This window comes from Alligator mississippiensis, chromosome 14 (genome assembly GCF_030867095.1).
Source record: "Alligator mississippiensis isolate rAllMis1 chromosome 14, rAllMis1, whole genome shotgun sequence".
Taxonomy (NCBI): domain Eukaryota; kingdom Metazoa; phylum Chordata; order Crocodylia; family Alligatoridae; genus Alligator; species Alligator mississippiensis.
Window position 1 is genome coordinate 15206420 of NC_081837.1, and position 10773 is coordinate 15217192.

The window sequence follows — 10773 nt, forward strand, 5'->3', positions numbered from 1 at the left end:
TCTTCCTACAAAAGTTCAAAGCAACTATTTGTATCAGTAATATGCCTGTAGCTCGAACACAATCATAAAAGGAGCTGGAGACAAGCCTTGCTAGAAAGCCAATAAACTCTTCTCCAGAAACTGATGTATGCATGATATTGCTCTCAAGTAATAGCTTTTAAGAAAGAAGAGCTATAACAGTGGGATACATTACAAGCATTTCTACAGTTCCTGCTTCTATTCTGACCCATTACGTCTGTTTTTTCATATTCCCTATTAAAAAAAAATTAGCACGGCTTCTGTCTTAAATTATCTCCACTTTAGCTAATTGATGTTAGAATTAAATAGCCAAGCACAGTATTTTGGTTTTGGAGCATCTGTATGAAATAAAAAAGCTGACCAGAAAGACTGTAGCTTTGTCAACAAATGAAGCAAGACAGTTGGATTTCCAAGAGAGTGATAATCCTTGCTTAGCTTTCACTTTCAGAACAAGACAGATGCATTTAAAAAAAAAAGTTTTAATTGAGTTTGTGGTACATATCATAGGAAAAAGATGGCTGTCTTTCACAACACACCAAACAGAGGGAGCCTGAGTGTAACCAAAACAAATCAAACAATGAGGTCCCCAAGAAACCAATAATTTCAATATAGCAGAGGACAATAAAATACATTTTAAAAACATCTTTCCCTTACCCAGAGAATGCAAGACGTTTTCCCTTTCATAGTCTCTGTGTTAGGGCAAAATTATCTAGCTGGAATGGGATTCAAAATTTTTTCCCTCCCAGAGAGGCACCTAAGCATTGTCACCAACAACAAGCCTACCAGACTTACTCAAATACAAGATGCCCCCCCCCCCCCCCCAATAATAAGATTCTACACACAGAAAATGTATAAGTTTATTATAATTTTCCATGTGTGGAATCTAATTATTGGAGGATCATCTTAAATGTCTCCCTCCCCGCTACTACAGGTGGTGGGGAAGAAAAGTGATGAGGAGGCAGTAGTGGGGCAGGTGTTTGAGAACAGACAGTGGGAGAGGCAGTAGGGGGCAGGTGATAGGGGGCAGACAGTGACGGAGGCAGGCAGCATATCCTCTGCTGCCCATCCCCCTCCCCCCACCACACCAGCCCCTCCGCCACAGCCTCAGGTTGTCCCAATTCCCGCTTTCCCTGTTCCCCCCTCCATAACACTTTTATCACTCATAGCCTCAGGTCCCTGCCCCACCTCCTCCCATCTCTCCCCCTTCTGAAGTCTCTCTCCCCCTGCCTGCCCCTCAGCCCTCCACCCTGATCTGTGCTCTGAACCAGCTTCTGTCCCTGCTGTAGCCCAGGGCATGAAGCATGGCTCCAGCCTGCCCCATGCCAGCAGTGTGGAGCTGACACTGCTATTCTAGCCTGGCCCCAGAGCAGCAGCAGCAGATCTCTGCCACTACTGCTACAGGGCTGGAACAGCAGTACCGGCTCCATACTGCTGCTGAGTAAATATGGGAGTTTTGTTGAAGTGGATGGAAAGGCTTGCTAGAATAAAGGTTGCAGTTTAGTCTATCTTGCCAGAACACAAGCCTGTAAAATGATATGCTCTTCAGATGCTGGAGAAAGGTGAGGAGATTTGGGGACATTAATATATAGATTTCACCAGAGACTTAATGCTCACATCTCAGTTCCAACCAGTTTCTACTGACATCCAAAAGCATATTTTCTCCAGGTAACAGCACAGCTGCCATAGACACATTACCCAAGTGCTTAAACACAGATTCCTAAAACTTTTGTTCTGCCTGGCCCATTCATTTAGCTTTTTCTGGAAAAGGATGAGAAACTTCTTAAGTGAGTCAATTAAGAACTAGTCAATTCCTTAATGTTTTCACAAACTAAATATATAGTTAATTAGCTGGGTCCACAAAGACATATTAGAAGACACCTTCTTGAACTTTATCCAGTAACACACCTGGTCAGGGGACAGCTAAAGTTACTTGCATTCCTGGATTTACAGCCAAATCTTTTGGATAACAGTTCATCTGAATTCAGCCTTCAGTCTCTTGAGGAGTCTTAAGCTGTGCATCTATTTTCTTTTGGGGAAAATCACTCTCAAACTATCCTTATAGCGTTTATCCACTGGCAAACTCTCCTTAACAAGATAAGTTCTAGAGTTATTTCTTGGCTAGGACAGATCTCAAACTGCAAACAGTACTCGCTCGGTCTCTCTCTCTTCATTCTTTCTTTCAGCATTATGTGATAATTGACACCTCTTCCCTAGCTCTGCTTTCATTTAGCAAGTTGACAACGCTTTTGAAGTATTTTATAAATTCCATCTGAACATCTTCAGGGTCTTCTTCCAGGCTGGACTGTATTAGTTTCAGTTTGTTCAGCGGTGCAGCTTTGAAGTGAAGCAAAAAAATAATTAGATAGATTCATTTTGACAAAGAAATACACTTATAGTTTTGAGTTCATAGGACAGTTCACACTGAACAAGCCATTTGGAATCCTTTTCTGCACAACTGCTGATGTCCAGCATGATAGATAATATTAAACATGTGATGCATCGTCACTATATAGTAATTCAGTTTAGCTCTTTGATGGACGAAATCCCTTCAGCCTTTGTTGTCAAGACTGACATTTTTGCTTTTGAGTTTTAGAAGAAAACTTTCCCTTTCCACTTTGGATAAGGAGCACTGATGGAAAATAATTATAATAAACATATTGGACAGGTTAAGGAAAGTTTTGTTTGCTGTAATGCGGAAGTGATTCCTGAGACTCTTCCATTCCAGTCTGACAATTCTGTGCCATTTTTCGTGCATGCACTTAACATTTTCCAGGATGACTATTTAGTTTTATTGTGCTACTAGCAAATTGCCCGTCATGAATGATGGAGGGCGGGGAACCGAGCAGCACCACCCAGCATCCCGTGGGGGCGCTGCCACTGGAAGCCCCCCCTTCCCCTTCCTCTCTGCCAGCTGTTGCTTGAGGGGGAAGGGGAGGGGAGGCGACACAGCTCAGCGGCTCCCTTGCACCCTCTGGCTGTAACGCTCTGGGCCCTCACAGCCAATCGACACATGCCTTCTCGAAGGTACAGGCGCAGTTGGCCCAGAGCGTTATGGACAGACAGACAAACAAAGGCTTTTATTATATTAGAATAAACATTTATAGCCTTTCCGTAGAATACAGCAATCAACACTATCAGACCTCTATGATTCAGATAATGTCTTTTCCTCTACGTTCCTTAAAGTTAGTCATTGCTAGTGTCAGGTTTGAAACTCCTGTAGTAAAGCCAAGTTAAAAGGGGTTTTTTCTGAGAAGGTCTCTCTCTGTCTCATGCATGCAGTCATCTTCCTCCATCAGAAAAGCTGAGGGATGATTTGCTTCTCACAACGTGCAACTCAGAGCAATTCCTTTGGAATCAGTTATAGTGGGGTGAAACAAATTAAAAGAGGAGCATCACGTTGTTTCATTTGTAATTCATCTCCGTTTCCAGCTCCACGAAGCAAAGTATTCTCCTGAGGACCAAGTAGCCTCAAATAATTTTTATATAGAAGTATCTGCATTACCTTTAAACTAGCTTCGCCAGGGGATGGGGCCACAGGGGAAAATGATGACACTTCCCAGCCACGACAGGTGACGAGCACAAAAAGTACCCAGGTAAGTGGCAGGGGTCCAGATAGTCCTGGGTTCAGGGGGGCAAAGCATACACCCACAGGAGCCCTTAAATGCCTCTACACTAATGCACGTAGTATGGGGAACAAGCAGGAGGAACTTGCCCTCCTGCTAGCTAACACAAACCCGGACATAGTGGGGCTTACAAATGTGGTGGGATTCAACCCACGACTGGGCGGTAAACAGCAAGGGCTACAAACTGTACAGGAGGGATAGAACAGGGAGGAAAGGTGGGGGTGTGGTGCTCTACATCAAAGAGCAATAGACATCCTCAACAAACAGCACGGGGCTAGATGAGGGGCAGACTGAAGTGCTCTGGGTCAGAATACAACGGGGTCAGGGGGAAAGGGACTTAACGGTGGGGGTCTACTACAGACCACACAACCAAGGGGAAGAGCTGGACCGGGAATTCTCAGGTCAGCTCACAGAGGCAGTTAAGTCAAGGGACGCAGTCATCATGGGTGACCTAAACTACCCAGACATCTGCTGGGAAGAGCAGTTAACCAGATCTGACCACTCACGTAGGTGCCTAGCCAAGATACAGGACCTCCACCTAACCCAGGAGGTGCATGGTCCCACCAAGGGAAATGCCTTGCTGGACCTGGTAAGGGGGCTGCAGGTTCTTGACCACTTGGGGGATAGCGATCATCGCCTGCTGGAATTCACCATCCAGCGCAGGGTGTCAAAGGCCTGCAGCAAGGCAGCAGCCCTGGACTTCAGGAGGGCCAATTTCAATGAATTAAGGAGATTAGTTGGGGAGGCACTGAGGTGCTGGTGGGGAAGGAAGCTGGGAGTCCAAGAGGAGTGGTTGTTCCTTAAGAAGATGATACTCCAAGCCCAAAGGGCAACAATCCCGATGCGAGTCAAAGGGGGCAAGAGTGCTCAAAAGGCCCCATGGCTCAAAGGCATTCAGGAACGTCTGAAAGCTAAAAAGGAGGCGTACACCCAGTGGAAAGAAGGGGCTATCACCAAGGAGGATTACACCTCCATTGCTCAAGACTGTAGCGGGGCTGTTAGGAAGGCTAAGGTGAACACAGAACTGGGACTAGACAAGAAGTTCTTTTTTAAATACATAAGGAGTAAGGAGGAGGCACCGGGTAATGTGGGGCCCCCCTGCAGGACATGCTTGGCAATCTGATGCTTGCACCAGATGATAAAGCTGACCTCTTTAACAAATTCTTTGCCTCCATATTTCTGAGCAGGGACCAGGGCATCCCCCCCACCGGAATCCCGCGCAAACTCAGGAGAGGCACAGCCGGGCCCAGGGTCAGAGAGGACCTGGTCAGGGAACTTCTGGTGGGACTGGACATCTTCAAATTGGCAGGTCCAGATGATCTCCACCCAAGGATGTTGAGGGCATTGGCAGAGGACGTTGTGGGACCCCGGCACAGCTCTACAAGCACTTGGGGTGCTCTGGCGAGGTGCCAGAGGATTGGAAAAGGGCCAATGTGGTTCCCATTTTCAAAAAAGGAAGGAAGGAGGACCCAGGAAACTATAGGCCTGTTGGTCTTACCTCGGTCCTAGGGAAGCTCTTTGAGAAAATTTATCCAAGAACACATTTGCAAGGGACCAGCAGGGGAGATTATGCTCAGGGGCAATCAACATGGGTTCATTAGGGGCAGGTCCTGTCAGACCAACCTGGGTGCCTTCTACGACCAGGTCACAAAATCCTTGGATGCAGGTGTCACAGTGGACGTAGTCTTTCTGGACTTTAGGAAGGCCTTCGACACTGTCTCTCACCCCATTCTCATCAAAACATTAAGCGACTGTGGCATCGATGCCTACAGTCAGATGCATCACAAATTGGCTGGAGGGCCGCACCCAGAGAGTGGTAGTGGACAGGTCATTTTTGACCTGGAGGGATGTGGGCAGTGGGGTTCCCCAGGGCTTGGTCCTCAGGCCCGCACTGTTCAACATCTTCATCAGCGACTTGGACAAAGTGGTGAAAAGCACCTCGTTCAAGTTCACGGATGACACTAAGGTGTGAGGAGAGGTAGGCACGTTAGGAAGGAGGGACAGGCTACAACTAGACCTGGACAGGTTACAAGGGTGGGCAGATGAGAATAGGATGAGTTTCAATATTGACAAATGCAAGGTACTGCACCTGGGGAAGAAGAACCAGCAGCACACCTACTACACGCTGGGGAACTCCCTTCTTGTCAGTGCAGAGGCAGAAAAGGACCTTGGAGTCATTATTGAGGATGCGGTCAGTAGGGCCAACTGCACCTTGTCATATATCCAAAGATGCATCATGAGTAGGTCCAAGGAGGTGATCCTCCCCCTCTATGCGACATTGGTCAGGCCGCAGTTGGAGTACAGCATCCAGCTCTGAGTGCCGCACTTCAGGAGAGATGTGGACAGCATTGGGAGGGTCCAGAGGAGGGCCACTCGCATGATCAGGGGGCAGCAGGGCAGACCCTACGAGGAGAGGCTATGGGACCTGAACCTGTAGGCTGAGAGGGGATCTGGTGGCCGTCTATAAACTTACCAAGGGGGACCAGCAGGGAGCGGGAGAACCCTCTTCCCTCAAGCACTACCAGGAGTAACTAGGAATAACGGCCATGAGTTGACTGAGAGTAGGTTCAGGCTGGACATCAGGAGGCGCTACTTCACAGTCAGGGCGGCTAGGATCTAGAACCAACTTCCAAGGGAAGTGGTGCTCGCTCCTACCCTGGGGGTCTTCAAAAGGAGGCTAGATAATCATCTAGCCGGGGTTGTTTGACCCCAGCATTCGTTCCTGCCCATGGCAGGGGGTCGGACTTGATGATCTGCTCAGGTCCCTTACGACCCTACCAGCTATGAAACAAACATGAAACCTTTTAAACACAAGGAAGATATTTTCTGATTTCAATGAACTCCTTTACTTTTGCCTATAAAATTCTGATTTAAAACATCACTAAAACAATTTGTAAAGAGATAAGACAGAAGGACCATAAAAAGTAAGAAGCTCTCAAGTAAACTGAAGAAGTGCAGTTTAATCAGGAACGTTTTATTTGGTTCCGATTTGGATTCAATGAATAACCTCAAATGCTTCTCCCATCTGTAAGATGGCTCTAACGCGTATATAGATGGACTGAGAGAAATCAAATTGTTCAGGTCTGTAAAACCCTCTCATCAAGTACAAAGGACTATAGAAGTGCAAAGGTCATGAAACATCACCAACTTCCAAATAAAAGCGTGTCAGTGAAATACAGGATTTAAATGAACATTTTTACCTCCTTACCCAAGGAGGGACCTTCTGAATCCACAGCACGGCCAGGCTTGCGATGTGCAACCAGGAGACGCTGGCTGTCCAGTGACTGCTGCTGCTGCACGGAGCAGGAGGACCAGGCGTCATCTTCCTCAAGGTGACCGGGCAGGTCCGGGCTGACAAGGATTACACCACCACGGGCGTCTTGCATCAGAGCTGGCCAGCACCACTCAAACCTCGGAAAGCAGATCAGCGACAAATGGGAAGCTGGCAAACTCGAAGCAGAGCTGTCCTTTGGCTCTTTTACCTTTCGAAATAGATATAGTTTAGGGGGGGATTTTTTTTTAACTCCTCAGAAGCAAACTTTAAAGTTTTCCCCTATAAACATTAGTAACCTTCTTGTCAACCTGGCAAACTGCAAACTTTTTTGTGCCACACGAAGCCGGGGAGAAAGGAGAGCAGAGATTTCTTCTGCCCGTCCCAATGATTACAGCACAGGTCACTCAGCGCTGAGGAGAAAGGCTGCAGAAAGGAGGGCGAGTTTAGACGGCAGGGTTTGTGTCGGGACGTCTTCTGCTCGACCACCCCCCGCACCGCAGGACAGACCCAGCCGTGCCCCGAGACCGGGCGGCTACAGTTGCTGCAGCTCCCCGCCGACACCGACCGCTGCACGGGCAAGAAACCGGGAGGGGGGGGGGGGGCTGCCGGCTGCCCTTGTGCAGCACACCTGGGGCCGCGTCCGGGGCCAGAGGAAAGGCGACGCGGGCCCCGGCACCTCCCCCCGCCCGGGCCCGGGCCCGCCGCCCGCACTTGGGGTCGCCGCCGCAGTCCCACAGCTCCCGGCGGCAGCCCGCGCCCCTCCCGCCCAGGTCCGGCTGCTCCAGCTCCAGCTCCAGCTCCAGGGCCCTGCGGGCGGAGCCGGGCCCGGCTCACCTGAGCCCCTGCGCGGGCACGTGGCAGCCCGCGCCCTCGGCGCTCGCAACACTAAATTGGCCAGGACGCGCCCCCCAGCCGGCGGCGACAATAGCGTTAGAGCCCGGCCCGCAGCGCGCCCCGCCCCCAGAGCCTCGCCCCGCCCCGCCCCGCCCCGCTCACCTCACTTGGCCCCGCCCCCAAGGCCCCGCTCTCCTCGCTCGGGCCCACGGGCAGGATCATGGCCCGCAGTATCGCCCCGCCCCCCCGCCGGGGGCGCCCTTTGATTGGGGCGGGGCGGGTCACGTGGTGCAGGGCTCGCCCCGCCCCTTTGCTTGCTGCTGTTGCGGGGTGTGAGGTAGTTGCCTCGCGCACAAAGGGGGCAAGCTGGGGGTCACGTTTTGAGGCCGCTCCTTGGCGCAGCATGTGCCCAGCCCGGGGCTCCGTTTCTGGACCCTTTTTTAAGAAAAAAAAGGACTAATGTGTTGTTTTCCAAGTCTAGTTCGCCAAAACCAATGCCAAGTCCGTGGGTCAGCCCGGAGGCCGGGGCACGGCCAGGGCGGGGGCACGGCGAGCTGGCCCAGGCGGCCATGCTGTGTCAGTGGGGGGTGAGCACCGACCAGCGCCCGGCGGAGCTGCCCCAAACAGGCCCGAGGCAAATCAGCCCATGTGACCCCCGGGCCTGGATCCGAAGAAGCAGCCGCCCCCATCAGCAGCAGTAGTGGGAGGGAGGCACAGTGAGCGGCTGGATGCCACCGCTTCACCCTGCTTGGTGGGGCCCTGCACTGCACAGGCCAGGGCAGTCACCCCGGTGTTTTCCAGGGTGCCTACTGGGTTTACTAGAAATAATGGCCACAAACTGGGAAAGAGCAAATTCAAATTGAACATTAGGAAAAAATTCTTCCCCGTGAGGGTTGCCAAAATATGGAATACGCTTCCAAGGGGGGGTGGTGCTGTCCCCTTCCTTGGGGGTGTTTACAAGGAGATTGGACACGCCTGGCTGGGGTCATCGGACCCAGCACTCATTCCTGCCCGGGGCAGGGGCTCGGACTCGATTTAATGGGTCCCTTCCGGCCCTAACATCGATGAAACGTCTATGAAACTATTCGAATCACGAGAAGAAGACCTTCTGCCAATTGTCTTTGCCATGACAAAGCTCCACACGTCTATTAGAGAGCACAAAACTAATAAACTCTGCAGCAGGGTAGGACTTGTAAATACACCTCTGCAGAGTTTTTTTGTGCACAGCAGCACACAAGTCGACCCATCTAGCTGGCTGGGCACGAGATTGCTTCTGTGCCGGGGTTGTCTGCCAGCGAGCCCTGCAACGAAGCACCCTCATGCCCCAGCCAACCTGCCTGTAGCACACTGAGCCCAGGTGACCCCCTGGCTCCCCTGCCATCTAGAGCTGCTGTGACTTGGCTCAGTGTGCTGTGATCTGGGTGCACTTGCACACATGCACCCAGGACCTTTGCCCCCTAAAGGCACGTGTAGACACTCCCACTGAATCTCCTATGCTGCAGACAAGACCTTTCCTGGGTCTAGGGGAGCCCTTGGAAGCAGCACATTCACTTACTATAGCTTGGATATTGCTCTGCCTTACACCAAGGCTAGAGAAAGGACCTGTATGGCTCCATGATACAGGGAACACAGTAAGAGAGGAAATGAGACTTGGGCTGCCTGCCTTCTCCAGGACAAAGCCGTTCTAATATTTTACAGTTGGGGGCCTGTCTATATTTCAATATTTCCATAGCACTTTGGCTCCCTGGCCCAGGACTAATCTAGGATGTAGATGTGGTCCATGTCTTTACAGAGCAGAAAGATCCCAACAAAAATGGGAAGAAGCCTTTAGCGTGAGAAGAGCCATTGCAGCGCTGGCTAGCTGTGGCAAAAAGCTATGGAGCTATACCACTTTAGCAGTCTTTGAGGCACATTTAATTTTTTAAGAATGTTTTCATGTTCCAAGTCAAATCAGCCAAATGAAGTCCAGTTCAATGAGTCAGGCCAGACCCATCAGTGGCCCTACAACTGGCAAACGTCCTCCACCCCCACCAAGGGCTTCAGATATTTCCAAAGTCTTTTGGCAGTTATCCTATGTGCAGGCCCAAGGCCAGAGGCTTGGGGTTCAGATGCCCCCAAGTTTTGCCTGCCCTGAGCCATATAGCCTCAGAAGCAAGCGAGAGAGGAGCCTCCCATTTCCATACAGGGGGCTTTAAGCTCCGACAACCTGGCGGGTACTAAACCATGCCAAAGGAAGAGTTATCACCAGAAACGCTTAAGAAAAACTGCCTACATGGACCTGGATACACAGTGCTTCCCCTGGCAGGAGCAGCCTCTCTGCAGCCTGCTGGAGCACCCCATGTGCTCCCCCTTCCTGGGATCGCTGCCTGTATCAGGCCAGGGAGCTGCTTAGAAAGAGGAATGGGATCTGCCATCTGAAACCTGAGCCTGTTCCAGCCTGAGGAAGGGCTGAGCCTCCTCTGGCAAGTAGAGGGGGAAACCCCCCAGGGAAAATGGAAAGCAATGACTAGGTAAATGGACAGATGAATGTGCTAAACTAAACCCAAACAGCTTCTTTAAAAGTGAAGCCCTTATGTGAGTCCACAGTAAATGTCAGAAGGATTTGCAGGGGTTTGGGTTGTACCCATGTTGGCCTAAGGACATAGGCAGACAAGATTCCTTGGGTGAATTTGATCTCTTGAAGGATTTGCAGCACTAATAAATTCTCCAGTCTTTTTATTACATTACAAACCTACTCAATGGTGGCTTTTTCTAACACACGCATAGGGGGAACAATGAAATAATCAGCAACACATGCCACCACAACAATCTCTCTCTACCAGAGAAAAAGGCCATAGAATCTCTAAGATCTAACCACCAAATAGTAATAAAACCAGCAGATAAAGGAGGAGCCATAGTCATCCTAAACCGTGAGGATTACATAAAGGAAGCCAAGAGACAGCTCTCTGACCACCTACTACAAAGAACTAGAAGAAGATCCTACTCCCCTTTTCACCAAAAAACTCAACAATACCATCAAATCAT

General features: G+C 50.2%; 1 protein-coding gene across 5 annotated transcripts; it reads right to left on the minus strand.

Moving 5' to 3' along the window:
* Positions 1-477: 477 nt before the first annotated feature.
* LOC132244713 (intraflagellar transport protein 22 homolog) lies at positions 478-7962 on the minus strand. Of its 5 annotated transcripts, none has more exons than XM_059717001.1 (4): positions 7912-7962; positions 7212-7338; positions 6850-7123; positions 478-2352 (listed from the first exon to the last, which is right to left on the minus strand). In XM_059717001.1, the coding sequence occupies exons 3-4, from the start codon at positions 7025-7027 to the stop codon at positions 2204-2206; spliced, it is 327 nt and encodes a 108-aa protein (XP_059572984.1). In that variant the 5' UTR covers positions 7028-7123; positions 7212-7338; positions 7912-7962; the 3' UTR covers positions 478-2203. The 5 variants fall into 5 exon arrangements, with proteins under 5 accessions (XP_059572984.1, XP_059572986.1, XP_059572983.1 ...); XM_059717003.1 differs by lacking the exon at positions 7912-7962 and adding an exon at positions 7750-7857 and having other exon boundaries at positions 7224-7338; XM_059717000.1 differs by lacking the exon at positions 7912-7962 and adding an exon at positions 7750-7857.
* Positions 7963-10773: the final 2811 nt, after the last annotated feature.

What these genes read in the sequence shown, in the direction of transcription:
- LOC132244713 (XM_059717001.1), bottom strand. Translation starts at nt 7,027, where the DNA reads ATGCAAGACGCCCGTGGTGGTGTAATCCTTGTCAGCCCGGACCTGCCC. An exon ending in TTCAGAAGGTCCCTCCTTGG is followed by an intron (nt 2,353 to 6,849) that starts GTAAGGAGGTAA and finishes TTCACTTCAAAG; the next exon opens with CTGCACCGCTGAACAAACTG.